Raw genomic sequence first — 25454 nt, 5'->3', positions numbered from 1 at the left:
ACTATAACCTTCATGAAATGAAAACCTCATATGTATTTTTTTAACCTTTATTTACACAGAAAGCCCCATATGAGATTAAGAATGTCTTTTTCAAGGGAGTCCTGCACTTTCATTCAACTGTGTAGATGCCACTTGGAGCAAAGTGGGTGAAGTGTCCAAGGACACAATGGCCCCGACTAGGATGGCGGAAGCTGGAATCGAACCTGGAACCCTCAAGTTGCTGGCACGGCTGCTCTACCATCCGAGCCACACCGTCCAATCCGAGCTACGTCGCCAATTAATGTGTCCCTCCTATCTTAGCATAATCACAGAGTAGTTAGAGTAGTCAGTGTACAACTTGTAGAGCTGTGCTATTAGGGATGTGAATCTTACGACTCACAATTCAATTTGATTCCGATTTTTGGGGTGATGACTTCATTCAGAATTGATTCTCCATTCAAACTGATTCTGCAATAAACAGTATTATTTGGTATATAACTTATAATTAGAGATGTCCGATAATATCGGACTGCCGATATTATCGGCCGATAAATGCAATATTGGAAATTATCGGTATATGTTTCAAAAAGTAAAATTTATGACTTTTTAAAACGCAGCTATACGGAGTAGTACACGGACGTAGGGAGAAGTACAGAGCAGTTGCGTCTCCAACCCTCCCGATTTTCCCGGGAGACTCCCGAATTTCAGTGCCCCTCCCGAAAATCTCCCGGGGCAACCATTCTCCCGAATTTCTCCCGATTTCCACCCAGACAACAATATTGGGGGCGTGCCTTAAAGGCACTGCATTTGTGTGCCGGCCCAGTCACATAATATCTGCGGCTTTTCACACACACAAGTGAATGCCATGCATACTTGGTCAACAGCCATACAGGTCACACTGAGGATGGGCGTATAAACAAATTTAACACTGTTACAAATATGCGCCACACTGTGAACCCACACCAAACAAGAATGATAAACACATTTCGGGAGAACATCCGCACCGTAACACAACATAAACACAACAGAACAAATACCCAAAACTCCTTGCAGCACTAACTCTTCCGGGACGCTACAATATACACCCCCCGTTACCCCCCCCCCCCCCCCACACACACCTCAACCCCGCCCACCTCAACCTTCTCATGCTCTCTTAGGGAGAGCATGTCCCAAATTCCAAGCTGCTGTTTTGAGGCATGTTAAAAAAAATTATGCACTTTGTGACTTCAATAATAAATATGACAGTGCCATGTTGGCATTTTTTTTCCATAACTTGAGTTGATTTATTTTGGAAAACCTTGTTACATTGTTTAATGCATCCAGCGGGGCATCACAACAAAATTAGGTATAACAATGTGTTAATTCCACGACTGTATATATCGGTATCGGTTGACATCGGGATCGGTAATTAAGAGTTGGACAATATCGGAAAATGGGATATCGGCAAAAAAGCCATTATCGGACATCTCTACTTATAATGAATCATTTTCAAAACATGTTACAGGTTACAAAAGCTCCTATTGGTTGCCTACGTATAAGGACGGAAATGGCCTTAAAATATATATATTTTTAAAGTTATTCTTGAAAATGTTGAAACGATTCAGAATTGTAATAAAAATTAATCGCGATTTCAAAGTAAATAAGATTTTTTCCCGCACCCATATTTGTTATGCATTAAAAACGACTCAATGCGCAGCATTGTCATCTAAATAGCTGGCAACACAGGTGTGTACCAAGATAATTGTTTCTGGCGGTGGTAGGGTCATGGTACTGGGCTGCATGAGTGCTACCATATACATCAGGTAAGACCTGTACTCTAGTTGCTGAGAAGTTAAATGCTAAATTAGACAAAATAGCATCTTGGCTGGCATCATCCTGTTTAACCCTAAGCACTAAAAAGACTAACTGTCTGCTTCTCCATAAAAAAGCTACCTCAAACAAACCTGAATATAAAAATTAATGAGGTCTTTGAACAAGTACCTGAAGTCAAATATTTGGGCATAATCATAGACTATCAGCTGAATTTTAAAAGTCACATTAAGAAAATGTGTAAAACCCTGAAGGCAAACCTAGGCTGTTTTAAGATTATAAGACACTGCTTAACTCTTAGCTGTGCTTTTACTTTTATGAATGCAATGATTCTGTCACACATATCTTATGGCTTAACTACATGGTCCCAAGCACACCTGTCATCAATCAAGACCATTGAGTGTCTTTATAACCGCACCTTGAAAGTTCTAGACAAGAAGTGTATACGATATCATCATTGCCAAATTTTAACCAAATACAATATTTTAAGTTTTACCAATTTTATTTTGTTACACACAGTCAAACTGGTTTTTAAATGCTTGGATAACTCTGCTCCCCAATTGCTCTGCAAGGCAATTACAAGACTGCAAAGTGGTACCAGATCTACCACCCGAGCAGTGTCAAAAGGCAACTGTTGTGTTCCATTCTGTAGAACATCTTTTGCCCAGACTGCCTTTTCAATAAAAGGACCACAACTATGGAACTCTTTACCGGACACTTTGAAAAGTATACCTGCACTTGTCACTTTCAAAAAACTAACAAAATTATGGCTAGTTGAGCAACAATTGTGTTCCCATGTTTAGTTTTTACTAATTGGTTTTTATCTAGTCTGCACTTTGTCTGTGTTATTATTATTATTGGCTTTTATCTAGTTTGCACTTTGTCTGTATTATTACTATTATCATTATTATCGACTCATTCTATTTTTTATTTTCCTATTTTAATGATGTTGGATCGGTTTTGTTGTTGTTGTTGGGGACAAGTGTTGTAAATTAGCCTTGGCTACAAACACTATGATGCATACATCGGATAACTGTTTCAGATGTCTATGTTTTTGTATCTGTCCCTATTTCAAATAAACCTCTATAATAATAATAATAATAATAATACCAGCACAGAGGGAGACATTAGGGCTGTGAATCTTTGGGTGTCCCACGATTCGATTCAATATCGATTCTTGGGGTCACGATTCGATTCAAAATCGATTTTTTTTTTCGATTCAACGCGATTCTCGATTTAAAAACAATTCTCTATTCATTCAATACACACGTCTGCTGACATGCAAGCAGAGTAGTAGATTTTTGCAAAAAGCTTTTATAATTGTAAAGGACAACGTTTTATCAACTGATTGCAATAATGTAAATTTGTTTTAACTATTAAGTGAACCAAAAATATGACTTGATTTATCTTTGTGAAAATATTGGACACAGTGTGTTGTCAAGCTTATGAGATGTGATGCAAGTGTAAGCCACTGTGACACTATTGTTCTTTTTTTGTTTTTTTTATAAATGTCTAATGATAATGTCAATGAGGGATTTAAAAAAAAAAAATTTCAATGAGGGATTTTTAATCACTGCTATGTTGAAATTGTAACTAATATTGATACTGTTGTTGATAATATTCATTTTTGTTTCACTACTTTTGGTTTGTTCTGTGTCGTGTTTGAGTCTCCTCTCATTTGCTCTGTTTATTGCTGGGTCGGGTTTGGAATTGGATTGCATTGTTATGGTATTGCCGTGCATTGTTTTGTTGGATTGATTAATTAAAAAATAAAAAATAAATCGATTTTTAAAAAATGAGAATCGATTCTGAATCGCACAACGTGAGAATCGCGATTCGAATTCGAATCGATTTTTTCCCACACTCCTAGGAGATATTGTTCATTGAAGCAATTCTGACATATAAGAAGACATCCTTAAAGCAGAGCATGATCCCCTCCATTGGGATATCAGTCCTGAGCCCAATTGAACATCAATGGGACACCCACCAGTTGAAAGAAGGTGGGAGAAGCACAATGCGTCTCAGTGTGCGTTCACGCTTGTCATTTTTATTCTCCGGTTAAAACAAACTTTACAGGTTTGCACAAGTGTGAATGAGATCTACTGAATCCGTGATCGGACCAGACGGGTGCACTGGGACCTCTGAGAAATAGGTTTGGTCGGTGAGGCAAGTACAAACGCCAACCACAGCAACACACCAAAACGGGGTATTCCAGGTAGAAGGTTCAACAAAATCGTTGTTTAGACCTGAAGTGTAAGTTGATTTACACACAGATGGGAAATTTTGGGTTACAGAACAGGTGGTCTGAGTTTGTACAATCAATTCTGAGTATGTTGACTAAAAAGACAAGATCAATGTAGCACCGATTCCTGTTAAAAGTCGTGCTGCTGCGTTCTGGACTAACTGCAACCAGGAGAGAGCTTTTGGCTAATGCCAGCATAAAGTGCATTGCAGTAGTCCAGGCCACTTGAAATAAAAGCATGCACAATTTTGCTAAAAGACTAAGATTATAAAAACACGATTTTAAAATGCCATTGACTTGAAGTTTAAAATCGCTGTCTATAGTGACGCCAAGGCTGGTGACTTTGGGACGCACATCATTTTGCAATGGTCCCAAGTCAGTGATGGCTGGACCAAAAACTAAAATTTCAGTTTTTCCCCTCATTCATTATTAAAAAATTCTGGGCTAACCAAGCAGGTCCGACGGTTTTTCACGGGACACATTTCCGGCGTTGTTGTTGCACTAGTGAGCCACGGATGAAGAGATGCTGCTCCGTTATTGATTGAAGTAAAGTCTGAATATCATTAAAACAGTTAGCTCCATCTTTTGACACTTCTTCCACCCCCGTCCTTGCACGCTACAACAAAGATGATTGAGACAAGAAACTGCCAAGACCGTCCACAAAACGGCGCATCCTGAAGAGACTGTCAGAAATCGACTTGAAGATGATCTGTAAAACATCATCTATGCAACATTTGACCAAAGAACCACCATTACATGTTATGTAGACCACAAGGAAGTATTTTTCATTCAGAAAAAAATTTAATAATAATATGACCCCTTTAATGCGCCCTATAATCCGACGCGCCTTTTGTATGAAAATAGACCTGACTAGACCCGCTCATCGGCAGTGCACCTATGGTCCGAAAAATATGGTATATAAATAAGCATTGGGCTTGAGAAACAGGAAGTTGTTGAAATAAAAATATTGTACAAGATATTGCTAAGTTTGGGTAACATTGTAGGTAATGACGGTTTGTTACCTGATCAACATTAGGGTCCCCAGTCGGCCATCGATGTTTACTAGGTGTGCAACCCCCCAGTTGCTCTCCAGGCTGCCTCTGAAAGAAGTAGCCCACTGTGGCGTCATCCTGCGAGCGGCCGCTCAACGGAGGCTGCGGTGTTCCCGGCGCAGGATTGCCACCCCTGTCCATGCCCTGCAAGTGCGGGCCTCCTGGAGGTCCGGCAACTGCAGCTAAGGGCACTCCAGCGAGGACTCTGACACCTCCACCCTCAGGAGCACCGTTTGCATGCAGCATCCCACCTCTCGTCTCCTGCCAGGCCCCGTCATTCATACCTAGGATGCTGCATGGAATGCTCATTCCACGGGAAAGCCTTAACAGAAAAGTGCATTTGGGTTAAATGGTTAACTCGTCAGAAGAGATGGAGTTACTTCACTCTTGGCCAAAGCATTAGGTAACATGCATAATGCAATTGAATCATGTGCAAGTTAGGAAGTTTATTATTTAGGTTGTTGCCAATAAAACGGTATTAATATACATTGCATTAGACTAGGGGTGTAACGGTACGTGTATTTGTATTGAACCGTTTCGGTACGTGGGTTCCGGTTCGGTTTGGAGGTGTACCGAACGAGTTTCCACACGGACATATTAAGTAGCGTAACGCAAGTTGTGTAAACAATGCACACCGAGGCACAACACACGGCATGCTAGCAGCTAACGGGCTACGATAGACTGACCATACGTCCTCTTTTACCGGACATGTCCTCTTTTGCGGAGCTGTTAGGGCGGAGTTTCTTAAATGCCTCAAATGTCCGGCATTTTGAGTTAGGGATGCGTGTATTTTCAATGTACGTTCAAGGTTAAGAAGGGGTTAAAAACAAAACAAATTGTGCGCACAGCAGCATTGGTGAGGGAGGGGCAGAGACAGAGAGAGCGAGAGAGTTATGATAAACGCGCTTGCGTCGCCAGGCTCTGCTTTTTATCCATAGATTTATCAGATTTTATTTTTTATTATCTATAGCAGGGGTGCCAAAAGTGTGCCCCAGAGGCCATTTGCGGCCCACAGCTAATGTTTTAAAGGCCCACGTCACATTCTAAAAATACTATTAAAATTTAAAAAAAACATAACAAAAGTGAAATAAAAAAGCTTAAAGGTGAAATGTAATTTAGAAAAAGTTGCAATGTTGACTAATAAAACAAAGCTGCTTTTTTTTCTTTCAAACTGTCATTGCTCAAAACATAATATTGAATCAAAATCAATGTTATTATGAATTATTGACCTATCCAAGGTTCCGATTACTTCACATCAAATATTCCACTAAGAAAAATATTTTTGGTGGAAGATTTTGCAAATTTGGTAAATTAATGTATTGATTGTTTTCCATGGTTGTGTTGACATTTCCTTTCATTTCAGTCTTGATAGCTGAGGGCATTATAATCAGAAGGAAGGTTACTATATTTGAAATAACACTTAATGAATAAAATAAATAAAATGAAACCATTGTGCTACTTAAAAAAAATAATTTGGTCCAAACATTGTAAAATAATTACTGCATAACATAAATTCATTTATAGACTTAAATAAGAATAACAGACCAAATACATGTTACACAGACCACCTAACTTGCAGTAAACCTGCAAAAAATGGTTCTTCTCGGGTTTCTCTGTGTTTATATTTTCACCCTTTGCATTATTTTGTTGCATTTTTTACACATTCCTTATGTTCGCACCTTCATTTAAAGAGGATAATGTTAAGAATTTTGTTCATATTGATTGTTTTCCATGGTTGTGTTGACATTTCCTTTCCTTTCGGTCTTGATAGCTGAGGGGATTACAATCAGAAGGAAGGTTACTACATTTGAAATAACACTTAATACATTTTTATTAAATTATCATCCATTTTAATGATCATTTTAATACCTTATTTTAGCTAGTTAATTATCAGAACCATCTCAGGATAACAAAGCATATACTCAGGAGCGACTTATGTGTGAAATTATTAACACATTACCGTAAAATATCAAATAATATTATTTAGACTAGACGTATAAGATTTAATCGGATTTAGCGATTAGGAGTGACAGATTGTTTGGTAAACGTATAGCATGTTCTATATGTTATAGTTATTTGAATTACTCTTACCATAATATGTTACGTTAACATACCAGGCACGTTCTCAGTTGGTTATTTATGCGTCATATAACGTACACTTATTCAGCCTGTTGTTCACTAATTTTTATTTATTTTAAATTGCCTTTCAAATGTCTATTCTTGGTGTTGGATTTTATAAAATAAATGTCCCCAAATAATGCGACTTATACTCCAGTGCGACGTATATATGTTTTTTTCCTTCTTTATTGTGCATTTTCGGCCGGTGCGACGTATACTCCGAAAAATACGGTATGTTAGTTCAAACAAACGGCAATTATTTAATGGAAATGAACCAAATGAGAAAATTGTTCTTCTCGGGTTTCTCTGTGTTTACAGTTTTACACTTAACTTCTTTTGTTACACTTTATTTAGCATTTCTTACACATTCCTTATGTTTGCACCTTAATTTAAAGAGGACATCGTTTAGTATTTATTGTGATTTTAGAATTGTGTTCATATTGATTGTTTTCCATGATTGTGTTGACATTTCCTTTCCTTTCGGTCTTGATAGCTGAGGGGATTACAATCAGAAGGAAGGTTACTACATTTGAAATAACACTTAATGAATAAAATAAATAACAAAATGAAACCATTGTGCTACTTAAAAACAATAATTTGGTCCAAAAATAGTAAAATGATTACTGCATAACATAAATTAATTTATAGACTTAAATAAGAATAACAGACCAAATAAATGTTACACAGACCACCTAACTTGCAGTAAACTTGCAAGTTCTTCTCGGGGTTCTCTGTGTTTATATTTTCACCCTTTGCATTATTTTGTTAATTTTTTTACACATTCCTTATGCTCGCACCTTCATATAAATCGGATAATGTTAAGAATTGTGTTCATATTGATTGTTTTCCATGGTTGTGTTGACATTTCCTTTCTTTTCGGTCTTGATAGCTGAGGGGATTACAATCAGAAGGAAGGTTACTACATTGGAAATAAAACTTAATAAAAAAATGTTTTATCCATTTTAATAATCATTTGAATACCTTAATTTAGCTAGTTAATTATCAGAACCATCTCAGGATAATAAAGCGCAGTTATAAACCATGAATATATAAGACTGTCAATCAAACCTTAGCATTAGGGTATTTTATAACAATTGATTATACAACTAGTTTAACTGACACTTCCATACACTATTTCAATGATGTTAGTTCAAACAAAGAGCAATTATGTAATGGAAATAAGAAAAGAAAAGAACTAAACGAGCGCAGGGCAAGACTCTTGTTAGCATTGTCGTTAGCTTAGCTTGTTGACCATTACAAGTGCCGTTCTTCTACCGCTGGTTTACAGTTGTGGACGCATTTTAAGATGTAATTACACGCCATTTAAAGTGTATACGGTATTGGTTTTATATTCCACGCTGTAAAAAAAGTTCTTAATAGCACATATTGATCGTCAGGCGGTTCGACAGACGAGCTAGCTAACGCGTTAGCTTGCTAGCACAACCAGCCAAAAGTGCCGCTAATGAGCGATTTACTTGGTTGCATTTTAATGGCGATTTAGTTGGCCTTATTCAATGTAGTATTTGCTGGTTAATCTTTAATAAAAACGAGCGTTTATGGGAAGAGTGGGCATGTATGCGGTTTCACTGTAATTAGCATGAGCTAGCTCCTCACCTAGCCGCGTCGGGCCTGTTTTATAATGGGCTTTACATCAAAGTTTACTCAAATAAACCAGCGTCGATTTTTTTTTTAACAGACATTATTTCGTGTGGCAAAACGGCGAGTCGTGTAGGGGAGTTATTATTGGATTTGATCAGGAATATCGCAGTAATGCTTGGTGTGCTAATAGTGCCAAGTTACTATAGCTTGAAGCAGCCAGCAAACACTGGGCTAAAACAACATGGCACCCCCTACAAGTCCCAAACAAGAGGGGCCTTAACTGCTAAACAAAAGAGGAAATGCTCGCACAAACAGCGGCGTGCAGGAACACCGCCGATCGCACCACCCCTGGACAATGGAAGGAGAATACTTACGCGTTATAGTGTCCGAGAGAGGCTCCGGGCTTGAGGCACACACGCCGTAAACCAAATTCTATATTGTTTTGTTTCCTTGGAGAGAGCGCTGATTTTTTTTTTTTTTTTTTTTTTTTTTTTTTGCTGCCAGGCTTTGATAGCCTTTGCTAACGGTTTCCGTGTGTTACCGCCCCCTGTCTGTAAAGAGCGTCAACTGCAGGCGATAGTGGTAAAAAAAAAAGAAAAAAAAAAAGGAGTCCCCTCCCCATTCATTACCATTCGAGGCGGGCGATACTACACTCGTCGGTACCGATTCGATACCGAGTAAATACACCTGTTAGAACAGGCCTTGGGCAATTATTTTGACTCAGGGGCCACATTTAGAGACAAAAATGTGTCTGGGGGCTTTTTGATTGATTGATTGAGACTTTTATTAGTAGGTTGCACAGTGAAGTACATATTCCGTACAATTGACCACTAAATGGTAACACCCGAATAAGTTTTTCAACTTGTTTAAGTCGGGGTCCACTTAAATTGATTCATGATACAGATATATACTATCATATATACTATCATCATAATACAGTCATCACACAAGATAATCACATTGACTTATTTACATTATTTACAATCAGGGGTGTGGAGGGGCGGGGGGTATGGACATCAAGTAGTGGACATAGAGAGAGAGAGAGAGAGAGAGAGAGAGAGAGAGAGAGAGAGAGAGAGAGAGAGAGAGAGAGATCAGAAGGCATAAGAAAAAGAAAAAGTATCTGCATTTGATTGTTTACATTTGATTATTAGCAATCCGGGGAGGGTGTTAGTTTAGGGTTGTAGCTGCCTGGAGGTGAACTTTTATTGCGGTTTTGAAGGAGGATAGAGATGCCCTTTCTTTTATACCTGTTGGGAGCGCATTCCACATTGATGTGGCATAGAAAGAGAATGAGTTAAGACCTTTGTTAGTTCGGAATCTGGGTTTAACGTGGTTAGTGGAGCACCCCCTGGTGTTGTGGTTATGGCGGTCATTTACGTTAAGGAAGTAGTTTGACATGTACTTCGGTATCAGGGAGGTGTAGCGGATTTTATAGACTATATCTATTTTTAGGAACACTATTACAAAACCTCACAATAATGTCTGATTTAATGCTAAAAACGTTATGACAGACCGCCTTAAAAAACGTAATGGAATTTTACATGTTTCTATGAACGATAAAACACTGAATATTGACAAAATATGAATGTCACACACCCTTTCGATCGACATATTTTACAATCAAGTGAAGCGCAACAAAAATGCAACAAACAGTGAAATATGAACACGAAGGGTACAAAATAAACCCACCTACAAGCTGATGTATCTGATATATCACTAAGCTTTAGAACTTTGTTGTGAAAATCTCCTTCCGCGTCTGTGGAAACGCTTCCCGCCCACACTGCTTGGTGCCTCGTCTGAGCTGCTGTGACGTAGATTACCATAGTAACTAATTAGATGACCATAGTAACTAATTAGATTACCGTAGTAACTAATTAGATGACCATAGTAACTAATTAGATTACCATAGTAACTAATTAGATGACCATAGTAACTAATTAGATTACCGTAGTAACTAATTAGATGACCATAGTAACTAATTAGATTACCGTAGTAACTAATTAGATGACCATAGTAACTAATTAGATTACCATAGTAACTGGTATATCATCCATAAGCGCAAATTCCAACCATCGAAATACTTTGTATAGTTCAAGACTTGCGGTCATTAGAAAACATCACTGCACATCATAATGGCAGCTAGTTTCCATCTTAAAGATCTAAAAAATTTATTTGGGAATGTCCGGCGGGCCAGATTGAAAAGCTTAACGGGCCGCATGTGGCCCCCGGGCCTTAATTTGCCCAGGTCAGTGTTAGAAATGTTTGCCACATGTGGCCCCCGGGCCTTAATTTGCCCTGGTCTGTGTTAGAAGTTGCAAAAATTCGTTTTGATTGATTGATTGATTGAAACTTTTATTAGTAGATTGCACAGTACACTTAGACTTCCTTTTTGTTGTCATTCAAATTTGAACTTTACAGTACAGATAAGAACGACATTTCATTTCATTAGCTCATGGTAGTGCAGGATAAAAAAAAAAGCAATAAGGTGCATATATAAATAAATAAATAAATAGGTTACTGTACAGATAAATATATTGCACTTTTTCCACATGCGTCCACGTTTATGGATGTACACTACCGTTCAAAAGTTTGGGGTCACATTGAAATGTCCTTATTTTTGAAGGAAAAGCACTGTACTTTTCAATGAAGATAACTTTAAACTAGTCTTAACTTTAAAGAAATACACTCTATACATTGCTAATGTGGTAAATGACTATTCTAGCTGCAAATGTCTGGTTTTTGGTGCAATATCTACATAGGTGTATAGAGGCCCATTTCCAGCAACTATCACTCCAGTGTTCTAATGGTACAATATGTTTGCTCATTGGCTCAGGAGGCTAATTGATGATTAGAAAACCCTTGTGCAATCATGTTCACACATCTGAAAACAGTTTAGCTCGTTACAGAAGCTACAAAACTGACCTTCCTTTGAGCAGATTGAGTTTCTGGAGCATCACATTTGTGGGGGTCAATTAAACGCTCAAAATGGCCAGAAAAAGAGAACTTTCATCTGAAACTCGACAGTCTATTCTTGTTCTTAGAAATGAAGGCTATTCCACAAAATTGTTTGGGTGCCAGAACTTTGGAACGGTAGTGTATGTTATATTGTCTTTTTTTTTTTTTTATTCCAGCGAGTTAATCCATTTTGGGGGGAGTTGAGGGGATTTTTATGATGCGTTCAAGAGTCTTACGGCCTGGAGGGAAGAAGCTGCTAACCTGGAGGTTCTGCTTCGGAGGCTGCGGAACTTCTTTCTAGAGTCCAGCAGTGAAAACAGTCCTTGGTGGGGACTGGGGGTGGGAGGAGTCTTTGCAGATTTTCTGAGCCCTGGTCAGGCAGCGGCTTTTTGCGATCTCCTGGGTAGGAGGAAGACGAGTCCTGATGATCTTTTCCGCCGTCCTCACCACTCTCTGGAGAGACTTCCAGTCTGAGGCACTGCAGGCTCCAGTCCAGACAGAGATGCTGTTGGTCAGCAGGCTCTCTACAGTGCAGGGGTGTCCAAAGTGCGGCCCAGGGGCCATTTGCGGCCCGCAGCTAATTGTTCACCGGCCCGCCACACATTCTGCAAAAATTGCAAAATTTAAAAAAACATTTTAAAAAAGTGGAATGAGGTGAAATCTAACAAGAAAAAGTTGCAATGGCTTCTACACAAGGATACGGACCCCTTTGTGTACCAAGACGAGATAGACCTATTTATTAGGTGGTGTGATACCAACTATCTTATTTTAAATGTGACCAAGACACAGGAAATGGTTTTGGATCCGAGGAAAGTGACTGACCATGAGCCAGTGGTCATCAAAAATCATGAAATCACCCAGGTATCCTCATATAAATATTTAGGGATTCATATTGATAATCTTCTCTGCTGGAAGACACATATTGACAAACTGTGCAATAGACTGCAACAGAGGCTATATTTTTTGCGAAGATTAAGATTGTACGGCGTAAGCACCCACATCATGATGATTTTCTACCGTGCCATTGTAGAGAGCATCATTAGATACGGGATCACCTCATGGTTTGGCAACCTAACCGTTAAGCTAAAAAGCAAACTGGCCGGCATGCATAAAACGGCAATGAAAATCGTAGGGAGGAAAGAATATGAGGCTATACAGAGCATCTATGAGCAGGCAGTTAGGAAAAAAGCTAAGAAAATTATTTCCAACTCACAACACCCACTCTTCCCTGAATATAGAACCCTGCCATCAGGGAGAAGACTCCGGGTCCCACTATGCAAATCGAACTGCCTTAAATTATCATTTGTCCCAGCCTCCATTAAGCTGACCAACAAGGTGCAATAGAATGTTAATACATAGGTTAACACTTTTTTTTAGCACATAGCACTTTAGAACTAAGCACTTTAGCACATAGCACTTTATCTATGAGCTCTAGTGCAATGCACACTGGCATTTTATCTTTATCTCCATACGGTAGATTTTATGCCTACATCAAAGTGCCACCTATGTCTATCAAGCTCCATGTTCTAATGTTTAAATGTTAGTTGTCTGGTTGTAGTTGTGTCTGCGCTTGTGTTTTTGTTCTGTTGTTTTTGTGTATGTTAAGAAAGCAATGATGCACTGTGCCCAAGACAAATTTCCCCGCGGGGACAATAAAGTTGAACCTTGACCTTGACCTTGATGTTGACACAAAGCTGCCATGCAGGCTGTTTTTTTTCTTTTGTCTTTGTTTATTTTTCTTTTTTTTTTTGCCATTGCTAAAAAAAAAAAAAGACTAAAAATCTATGTTATAATGAATTATTACTTAAAAAATATCACTTTAAAATGTTTTATGTGGAAAAAATATTGCACATATTGTGTGGTTGCCATAAAAAAACATCAACGTTTTATTTGACGAAAGAGCATAATACAAACAAAATAATAGTTCAAACATAAAATCGACAGATATATCTGAAGTTGATCTCGTAATTTAAGTGTTAAAAGTAAAAAAAAAACTAACAAAAATGTATCACTTTATGAGTGGGGGACCTTTTGGATCCCAAATATATTTAGTAGGATTTAATTTAACTTTTTACTGTGATTACTCAAAAATATTAAAGAATTAAAATCAATGGTGTCCTGCATTATTGATCTTTTAGGGCTCTAATTACTAAATACTGCATATTTCAGTTTTACTATAAAAAACAAAGTTGTCTTTGACAGAAAAGGCATAAAACCATTTTTTTTTTTTTTAAAGTTTATATCAACCTGAAGTTGATATAGAGATTTACTGTAAGCGTTAAATAAAAAATAATAATAATTTGACTTATTTTTTACATTTTAATGACTGAGACCCTTTATGGTCCCCGGGAACCTTAAATGTAAAAAATAAATAAAAATCCATATATTTTGTTAAGGTTGGAAAATGAAAAATATCAAAATGGCCCCTGCATGCTTACATTTTTCCGTGTACGGCCCTCAGTGGAAAAAGTTTGGACACTCCTGCTATAGTGCCTCTGTAGAATGTGCTGAGAATGGGGGGAGGGAACTGTGCTCTTTACATCCGACGCAAAAAGTGCATGCGCTGCTGAGCTCTTTTTACAAGAGCTCCGGTGTGTATGAACCAGGTTATATTGTCAGTTATCTGCACTCCCAGGAACTTGGTGCTGCTTACTATCTCCACCGCTGTGCCGTTGATGAAGAGTGGAGCGTGGCTGGACTGGTGCTTCCTGAAGTTGACGATGATATCCTTGGTCTTGTTGACATTCAGGACCAGGTTGTTGGTTCTGCACCAGTCAACCAGATGTTTCACCTCCTCCCTGTAGTCCATGTCGTTGTTGTCACGGATGAGGCCCACTACTGTGGTGTCGTCCGCATACTTCAATGTGGTTAGTAGTGGACCTGGCGCAGCAGTAATGGGTCATCAACGTGAACAGCAGCGGACTCAGGACGCAGCCCTGGGGGGAGCCGGTGCTCAGGGAGATGGCACTGGAGATGTTGTTGCCCACTCTCACAGATTGGGGTCTGTGAGGAAGTCAAGCAGCCAGTTGCAAAGGGGGGTACTGAATCCAAGGGGAGCCTGTTTGCTCACCAAGTGCTGCGGGATGATGGTGTTGAATGCTGAGCTGAAGTCCAGAAACAACATCCACACGTGTGTGTCCTTTCCTTCCAGATGTTCTAAGCCAGGGGTGTCCAAAGTGCGGCCCGGGGGCCATTTGCAGCCCGCAGGTCATTTTTTTGAACGGCCCCACGGCACATTTTAAAAAAACAATTGAAAAAAAAAAAACATTAAAAGTGGTATTTAAAGAGCAAACAGGTGAAATGTAACAAGAAAATGTAGCAATGTTTACTCTAATAACACAAAGCTGCCATGTAGGCTGTTTCTTTCTTTAAAAAATAATAATGAATCAAAACCAATGTCATTATGAATTATTGACCTATTCAAGGCTCCAATTACGTCACATTAGATATTTTGAGATATTTTTTGGGGGAAAACGTTGCATATTTTGTGTTTGCCATGTAAAAAAAACGAGCTGTTTTTTTTTAAAGAAGGGCCTAAAACGAACAAACAAAACACATAAACAACAATAAAACTTATAATTGACGGATAGATCTGAAGTTTATCTCGAGATTATTGTGTTAAAAGTAAACAGTAAAAAAAATTATAATTATAATTTATTTTTTAACACTTTAATGAGTAGGACCCTTTTGGATCCCCTACAATTTTAGTGTGATTAGTTTTTAAGTGTCCTTGCTCAAAAAATAATAAATTAAAATCAATGGTGTTATGAGTTATTGACCTTTTTAAGGCTCCAATTATTATATAATCTCAAATATCCCACTTAAAAATTTTATTGGGTGAAAATGTTGCATATTTTGTGTTTTTTTCACTAAAAAAAAAAGGGTTTTCTTTGACAAAAAGAGCATACAATTTAAATCTTTAAATTTTTTTATATTGACAGATAGACCTAATGTTGATCTAGAGATTTAAAAACTTGAATAATAACACAAATAATACTGAATAATGACACATTTTTTATATTTTTTGGACCAAAACCCTTTGGGGAAGCCTGAGTGGAAGCCTAAATGTATATTTTTTATACATATATTGTATTGGTTTTTAAAATTAAAAAAAACAAAATGGCCCCCGCTAGCTTTGATTTTTCAATGTGCGGCCCTCAGTGGAAAAAGTTTGGACACCCGTGTTCTAAGCTCAGGTGGAGTGCAGAGGAGATGGCGTCCTCTGTGGAGCGGTTAGGGCGATAAGCAAACTGGTATGGGTCGAATATGGGGGGAAGTCTGAAGACAATGTATTCCTTTACTAGCCTCTCGAAGCACTTCATTATGATGGGGTACAGTACATATTCCGTACAATTGACCACTAAATGGTAACACCCGAATACGTTTTTCAACTTGTTTAAGTCGGGGTCCACTTAAATTGATTCATGATACAAATATATACTATCATCATAATACAGTCATCACACAAGATAATCATCAGAGTATATACATTGAATTATTTACATTATTTACAAACCGGGGGGTGGGATGTGGAGGGGGGTAGGTTTGGTTGTTATCATCACTTCAGTCATCAACAATTGAGAACAGAGAAATGGACATTGAAACAGTGTAGGACTGACTTGGTAGGATATGTACAGCAAGTAGTGGACATAGAGAAAGAGAGAGAGAGAGAGAGAGAGATCAGAAAGCATAAGAAAAAGTATTTACATTTGATTATTTACAATCCGGGGAGGTGGGATGTGGAAGGGTTTGCTGGTTTGTGCTGCAGCATTTACATTAAAGGCCTACTGAAAGCCACTACTACCGACCACGCAGTCTGATAGTTTATATATCAATGATGAAATCTTAACATTGCAACACATGCCAATACGGCCTTGTTAACTTATAAAGTGCAATTTTAAATTTCCCGCTAAACTTCTGGTTGGAAACGTCTATGTATGATGACGTATGCGCGTGACGTCACGACGGCAACGGAAGTATTCGTACCCAATGTGTCACCATACAAACTGCTCTGTTTTCATCGAACAATTCCACAGTATTCTGGACGTCTGTGTTGGTGAATCTTTTGCAATTTGTTTAATGAACAATGGAGATTGCAAAGAAGAAAGTTGTAGGTGGGATCGGTGTATTAGCGGCTGGCTGCAGCAACACAACAAGGAGTACTTACTTGGATAGCAGATGCCTAGCCGATGCTAGCCACCGACCGCACGGATGATCGGGTGAAGTCCTTCGTCGCGCTGTCGATTGCTGGAACGCAGGTGAGCACGGGTGTTGATGAGCAGATGAGGGCTGGCTGGCGTAGGTGGAGCGCTAATGTTTTTATCATAGCTCTGTGAGGTCCCATTGCTAAGTTGCTAAGTTAGCTTCAGCGTCGTTAGCAACAGCATTGTTAAGCTTTGCCAGGCTGAGAATTATTAACCGTGTAGTTACATGTCCATGGTTTAATAGTATTGTTGATCTTCTGTCTATCCTTCCAGTCAGGGATTTATCTATTTTGTTTCTATCTGCATTTGAGCCAGATGCTATCACGTTAGCTCAGTAGCTAAAGAGCTTCGCTGATGTATTGTCGTGGAGATAAAAGTCACTGTGAATGTCCATTTCGCGGTCTCGACTCTCATTTTCAAGAGGATATAGTATCCGAGGTGGTTTAAATTACAAATCCGTGATCCACAATAGAAATAGGAGAGTGTGTGGAATCCAATGAGCCCTTTTACCTAAGTTACGGTCAGAGCGAAAAAAGATACACCCTGCACTGCCTCTCTAGTTCTTCACTCTAACGTTCCTCATCCACAAATCTTTTATCCTCGCTCAAATTAATGGGGTAATCATCGCTTTCTCGGTCCGAATCTCTCTCGCTCCATTGTAAACAACGGGGAATTGTGAGGAATCCTACCTCCTGTGACGTCACGCTACTTCCGGTACAGGCAAGGCTTTTTTTTTTTATCAGCGACCAAAAGTTGCGAACTTTATCGTCGTTGTTCTATACTAAATCCTTTCAGCAAAAATATGGCAATATCGCGAAATGATCAAGTATGACACATAGAATGGATCTGCTATCCCCGTTTAAATAAAAAAAATGTCATTTCAGTAGGCCTTTAAATGATTGTAAAATACATTTTCTGACTAGTGACGTCTTCCAGCAAAATCTCCCCAAACTTGTCCCAGTCGTTTGTGCTGTTTGTGCTGCACAAATGTTTTGTGTAATTATTATAATTTTTATGTTATTAACGTTATATGGTTTTTGTGTTATTATTCATAACCAGCCCCAACCATGTAAAAAAAAAAAAAACCTCCCCTAACTTGTTTCAAACGTTTGTGCTGCAGAATTTGTTGTCTAATTATTAAAGTTACAATTATATAGTTTGTGTGTTATTAATGTGTTATTATTCATAACCAACCATGTCAAAAACTCCCCTAACTTGTTCCAATCGTTTGTGCTATGTTTGTGCTGCAAAATGTTTGGTCTATTGTAGTTTCTATGTTATTAACATGCTATTATTCATAACCAACCATGTCAAAAGCTCCCCAAACGTGTGCCATTCGTTTGTGCTATCTTTGTGCTGCAAAATATTTTGTCTAATTATTACAGTTCTTATGTTATTGACGTCATATAGTTTTTGGGTTAATAATTATTCATAACCAGCCCCCAACCATGTCAAAAACTCCCCTAACTTGTTCCAAACATTTGTGCTGTTTGTGCTGCAAAATGTTTTGTGTAATTATTATAGTTTCTATGTTATTAATGTTGTATGGTTTTTGTGTTATTATTCATAACCAGTCCCCAACCATGTCAAAAAAAACCCCTCTCCTAACTTGTTTCAAACATTTGCACGGTTTGTGCTACAGAATTTGTTGTCTTTTGTAGTTTTTTATGTTATTAACGTGCTATTATTCAAAACCAACCATGTCAAAATCCCCCCAAACTTGTCCCAGTTGTTTGTGCTATGTTTGTGCTGCAAAATGTTTTGTCTATTGTAGTTTTTATGTTATTAAAGTACTATTATTCATAACCAACCATGTCAAAATCTCCCCAAACTTGTCCCATTTGTTTGTGCTATGTTTGTGCTGCAAAATGCTGTGTCTAATTATTACAGTTTTTATGTTATTGACGTCGTATAGTTTTTGGGTTAATAATTATTCATAACCAGCCCCCAACAATGTCAAAAACTCCCCTAACTTGTTCCAAACATTTGTGCTGTTTGTGCTGCAAAATGTTTTGTCTAATTATTATAGTTTTTATGTTATTAACGTTGTATGGTTTTTGTGTTATTATTCATAACCAGTCCCCAACCACGTCAAAAAAACCAGTCTCCTAACTTGTTTCAAACATTTGCGCGGTTTGTGCTACAGAATTTGTCGTCTTTTGTAGTTTTTTTTATGTTATTAACATGCTATTATTCAAAACCAACCATGTCAAAATCACCCCAAACTTGTCCCAGTCGTTTGTGCTATGTTTGTGCTGCAAAATGTTTTGTCTAATTATTACAGTTTTTATGTTATTGACGTCATATAGTTTTTGGGTTAACAATGTGTTATTGTTCATAACCAGCCCCCAACCATGTCAAAACCTCCCCTAACTTGTTCCAAACGTTTGTGCTATGTTTGTGCTGCAAAATGTTGTGTCTAATTATTACAGTTTTTATGTTATTGACGTCATATAGTTTTTGGGTTAATAATTATTCATAACCAGCCCCCAACCATGTCAAAAAAAACCCTCTCCTAACTTGTTTCAAACATTTGTACGGTTTGTGCTACAGAATTTGTTGTCTTTTGTAGTTTTTTATGTTATTAACGTGCTATTATTCATAACCAACCATGTCAAAATCACCCCAAACTTGTCCCAGTCGTTTGTGCTATGTTTGTGCTGCAAAATGTTTTGTCTAATTATTACAGTTTTTATGTTATTGACGTCATATAGTTTTTGGGTTAACAATGTGTTATTGTTCATAACCAGCCCCCAACCATGTCAAAACCTCCCCTAACTTGTTCCAAACGTTTGTGCTATGTTTGTGCTGCAAAATGTTTTGTCTATTGTAGTTTTTATGTTATTAAAGTGCTATTATTTATAACCAACCATGTCAAAATCTCCCCAAACTTGTCCCATTTGTTTGTGCTATGTTTGTGCTGCAAAATGTTGTGTCTAATTATTACAGTTTTTATGTTATTAACATTATATAGTTTTTGGGTTAATAATTATTCATAACCAGCCCCCAACCATGTCAAAAACTCCCCTAACTTGTTCCAAACATTTGTGCTGTTTGTGCTGCAAAATGTTTTGTCTAATTATTATAGTTTCTATGTTATTAACGTTGTATGGTTTTTGTGTTATTATTCATAACCAGTCCCCAACCACGTAAAAAAAAACAGTCTCCTAACTTGTTTCAAACATTTGCGCGGTTTGTGCTACAGAATTTGTCATCTTTTGTAGTTTTTTTAATGTTATTAACATGCTATTATTCAAAACCAACCATGTCAAAATCACCCCAAACTTGTCCCAGTCGTTTGTGCTATGTTTGTGCTGCAAAATGTTTTGTCTAATTATTACAGTTTTTATGTTATTGACGTCATATAGTTTTTGGGTTAATAATGTGTTATTGTTCATAACCAGCCCCCAACCATGTCAAAACCTCCCCTAACTTCTTCCAAACGTTTGTGCTATGTTTGTGCTGCAAAATGTTATGTCTAATTATTACAGTTTTTATGTTATTTACGTCATATAGTTTTTGGGTTAATAATTATTCATAACCAGCCCCCAACCATGTCAAAAACTCCCCTAACTTGTTCCAAACATTTGTGCTGTTTGTGCTGCAAAATGTTTTGTCTAATTATTATAGTTTCTATGTTATTAACGTTGTATGGTTTTTGTGTTATTATTCATAACCAGTCCCCAACCATGTCAAAAAAAACCCTCTCCTAACTTGTTTCAAACATTTGCACGGTTTGTGCTACAGAATTTGTTGTCTTTTGTAGTTTTTTATGTTATTAACGTGCTATTATTCATAACCAACCATGTCAAAATCACCCCAAACTTGTCCCAGTCGTTTGTGCTATGTTTGTGCTGCAAAATGTTTTGTCTAATTATTACAGTTTTTATGTTATTGACGTCATATAGTTTTTGGGTTAACAATGTGTTATTGTTCATAACCAGCCCCCAACCATGTCAAAACCTCCCCTAACTTGTTCCAAACGTTTGTGCTATGTTTGTGCTGCAAAATGTTTTGTCTATTGTAGTTTTTATGTTATTAAAGTGCTATTATTCATAACCAACCATGTCAAAATCTCCCCAAACTTGTCCCATTTGTTTGTGCTATGTTTGTGCTGCAAAATGTTGTGTCTAATTATTACAGTTTTTATGTTATCAACATTATATAGTTTGTGTGTTATTAATGTGTTATTGTTCATAACCAGCCCCCAACCATGTCAAAAACCCCCCTAACTTGTTCCGAACGTTTGTGCTGTAAAATGTTTTGTCTATTGTAGTTTTTATGTTATTAACGTGCCATTACTCATAGCCAACATGTCAAAATCACCCCAAACTTGTCCCATTCGTTTTTTACGTTTGTGCTGCAATTTTTTTTTTGTCGAACTATTATACTTTTTGTGGTGTTAAAGTTTCATATTTTTTTAATATTATTAATGTGTTATTATTCATAACCAACCATGTCAAAATCACCCCAACGTTTGTGCTGCAAAATGTTTTGTGTAATTATTACAGTTTTTAATGCTTCTAACGTTGTATAATGTGTTTTTATTCATATCCAACTATGTCAAAAACTCCCCTAACACTTATATAAGACTTTTGAAGTAATTTTGATAGTAGGCTAATACAGATACTTACATAATGTGTTGCCTTCACTGTAACACTTATATGAGACTTTTAAAGTTATTATGATAGTAGGCTAATATAGCTAATATAGACACATCATGTGTTGCCTTCTTTATAACACTTATATAAGACTTTTAAAGTCATTTTGATAGTAGGCTAATATGATATAATAATAACATAGACACTTATATCATCCGAGTCATACCAAAGACTATAAAAATGGGACCCATGACCTCCCTGCTTGGCACTCAGCATCAAGCGTTGGAATTGGGGGTTGAATCACCAAAATGATTCCTGGGCGTGGCCACCGCTGCTGCTCACTGCTCCCCTCACCTCCTAGGGGGTGAACAAGGGGATGGGTCAAATGCAGAGAATAATTTCACCACAGTATGTGTGACAATCATTGGAACTTTAACTTTCATTATAACACTTATATAAGTGTTAAAGTCATTTTGATAGTAGGCTAATATAGATACTTACATCATGTATTGCCTTTATTATAACATTTATATAAGACTTTTAAAGTCATTTTGATAGTAGGCTATTATAGCTAATATAGACACTTACATAATGTGTTGCCTTCATTATAACATTTATATAAGACTTTCAAAGTCTTTTTGATAGTAGGCTATTATAGCTAATATAGACACTTACATAATGTGTTGCCTTCACTATAACATTTATATAAGACTTGCAAAGTAATTTTGATAGTAGGCCCATCCATCCATCCATTTCCTACCGCTTGTCCCTTTCGGGGTCGCTAATATAGCTTATATAGACACTTACATAACGTGTTGCCTTCATTATAACATTTATATAAGACTTTTAAAGTCATTTTGATAGTAGGCTAATAAAGCTAACATAGACATTACGTCATGTGTTGCCTTCATTATAACACTTATATTAGACTCTTAAAATAATTTTTATAGTAGGCTAATATAGATACTTACATAATGTGTTGCCTTCATTATAACATTTATACAAGACTTTTAAAGTCATGTTGATAGTAGGCTAATATAGCTAATATAGACACTTACATCATGTGTTGCCTTCAGTATAACACGTTTTAAAGTCATTTTGATAGTAGGCTAATATAGTTAATATAAACACTTACATAATGTGTTGCCTTCATTATAACACTTATATAAGACTTTTAAAGTAATTTTGATAGTAGGCTAATATAGCTAATACAGACACTTACATCATGTGTTGCCTTCCTTATAACACTTATATAAGACTTTTAAAGTCATTTTGATAGTTGGCTAATATAGACACTTACATCATGTATTGCCTTCATTATAACACTTATATAAGACTTTTAAAGTCATTTTGATAGTAGGCTAATATAGCTAATATAAACACTTACACCACGTGTTGCCTTCATTATAACACTTATGTAAGATAGTAGGCTAATTTAGACACTTACATTATGTGTTACCTTCATTATAACACTTATATAAGACTTTTAAAGTAATTTTGATAGTAGGCTAATATAGCTAATATAGACACTTACATCATGTGTTGCCTTCATTATAACACTTATATAAGACTTTTAAAGTAATTTTGATAGTAGACTAATATAGCTAATATAGACACTTACATCATGTGTTGCCTTCACTATAACACTTTTTAAAGTAATTTTGATAGTAGGCTAATATAGCTAATATAGACACTTACATCATGTGTTGCCTTCATTATAACACTTTTTAAAGTCATTTTGATAGTAGGCTAATATAGCTAGTATAGACACTTACATCATGTGTTGCCTTCACTATAACACCTTTTAAAGTCATTTTGATAGTAGGCTAATATAGCTAATATAGACACTTACATCATGTGTTGCCTTCATTATAACACTTATATAAGACGTTTAAAGTCATTTTTATAGTATACTAATATAGATACTTACATAATGTGTTGCCTTCATTAAAACCTTTTATATAAGACTTTTAAAGTCATTTTGATAGTAGGCTAACATAGGTAATATAGACACTTACATCATGTGTGTCAGGACGAGGACTGTGATGACGCAATTTACTGCGTGGGTTGCTTTCTCGGAATGTAAGCGAACCAGACTGGACATGGCGTGAAGGTAAAGACATGTTTTTAATTCTGACTATAAAAAGAACAAACAAAAGGCGTGCACAAAGCGGAAGCAAAACCACTTAGGACATGAAACAGGAACTAAACAACGCACTAAACTGTGGCTTGAATAAACAAAAAAACTTAGGTGGCAAGAAAACAGCAGCATGAACCGAGCATGGAATACAAGCATGAGTAATAGCTTAAATAATAGTGACATGATTGGCAACAGCTGCGTGGGTCCAAATGAATCAGGTGAAAACTAATGGGTTGCTATGGTGACAAAAACAATGGAGCGTAAACAGAAAGTAAAAGAGTCCAAAAACCAAACAGAACATAGCTAAACAAAACATGATCAAAAGACATGACAATGTGTTGCCTTCACTATAACACTTTTTAAAGTCATTTTGATAGTAGGCTATTATAGCTAATATAGACACTTACATTATGTGTTGCCTTCATTATAACACTTATATAAGACTTTTAAAGTCATTTTGATAGTAGGCTATTATAGCTAACATAGACACTTACATCATGTGTTGCCTTCACTATAACACTTTTTAAAGTCATTTTGAAAGTAGGCTGTTATAGCTAATATAGACACTTACATTATGTGTTGCCTTCATTATAACACTTATATAAGACTTTTAAAGTCATTTTGATAGTCGGCTAACATAGCTAACATAGACACTTACATCATGTGTTGCCTTCACTATAACACTTTTTAAAGTCATTTTGATAGTAGGCTATTATAGCTAATATAGACACTTACATTATGTGTTGCCTTCATTAGAACACTTATATAAGACTTTTAAAGTCATTTTGATAGTGGGCTATTATAGCTAACATAGACACTTACATCATGTGTTGCCTTCATCATAACATTTATATAAGACTTTTAAATTAATTGTGATAGTAAGCTAATATAGACACTTGCATCATGTCTTGTCTTCATTATAACACTTATATAAGACTTTTAAAGTCATTTTGATAGTAAGCTAATATAGCTAATATAGACACTTCGATCATGTGTTGCCTTCACTATAACACTCATATAAGACTTTTAAAGTCATTTTGACTGTAGGCTAATATAGACACTTGCATCATGTGTTGCCTTCATTATAACAGTTATATAAGACTTTTAAAGTCATTTTGATAGTAGGCTAATATAGCTAATATAGACACTTAGATCATGTGTTGCCTTCACTATAACACTTATATAAGACTTTTAAAGTCATTTTGACTGTAGGCTAATATAGACACTTACATCATGTGTTGCCTTCATTATAACACTTATATAAGACTTTTAAATTAATTGTGATAGTAGGCTAATATAGACACTTACATCATGTCTTGCCTTCACTATAACACTTATATAAGACTTTTAAAGTCATTTTGATTGTAGGCTAATATAGATACTTACATCATGTGTTGCCTTCATTATAACACTTATATAAGACGTTTAAAGTCATTTTGATAGTAGGCCCATCCATCCATCCATTTTCTACCGCTTGTCCCTTTCGGGGTCGCTAATATAGACACTTACATCACGTGTTGCCTTCATTATAACATTTATATAAGACTTTTAAAGTCATTTTGATAGTAGGCTATTATAGCTAACATAGACACTTATATCATGTGTTGCCTTCACTATAAAACTCATATAAGACTTTTAAAGTCATTTTGATAGTAAACTAATATAGCTAATACAGACACTTAGATCATGTGTTGCCTTCACTATAACACTTATATAAGCCTTTTAAAGTCATTTTGATAGTAGACTAATATA

The 25454-nt window shown here is 36.6% G+C and overlaps 1 protein-coding gene across 1 annotated transcript in view; it reads right to left on the bottom strand.

The window, feature by feature from the left end:
* The window catches only part of LOC133640360 (apolipoprotein B-100-like), a 143318-nt gene that overhangs the window by 69382 nt on the left and 48482 nt on the right, over positions 1-25454 (bottom strand). The window contains exons 29-30 of the mRNA XM_062033732.1: positions 9174-9319; positions 5053-5404 (exon numbers count right to left, since the gene is read on the bottom strand). Of these exons, the coding sequence (XP_061889716.1) occupies positions 5053-5404; positions 9174-9319 (498 nt within the window). The remainder of the gene's footprint in view (positions 1-5052; positions 5405-9173; positions 9320-25454) is intronic.

The sequence above is a fragment of the Entelurus aequoreus genome, linkage group LG23 (genome assembly GCF_033978785.1).
Source record: "Entelurus aequoreus isolate RoL-2023_Sb linkage group LG23, RoL_Eaeq_v1.1, whole genome shotgun sequence".
NCBI classification, from domain to species: Eukaryota; Metazoa; Chordata; class Actinopteri; order Syngnathiformes; family Syngnathidae; genus Entelurus; species Entelurus aequoreus.
The sequence above is the reverse complement of the archived record's forward strand: the minus strand, read 5'-3'. Positions and strand labels throughout refer to the sequence as shown.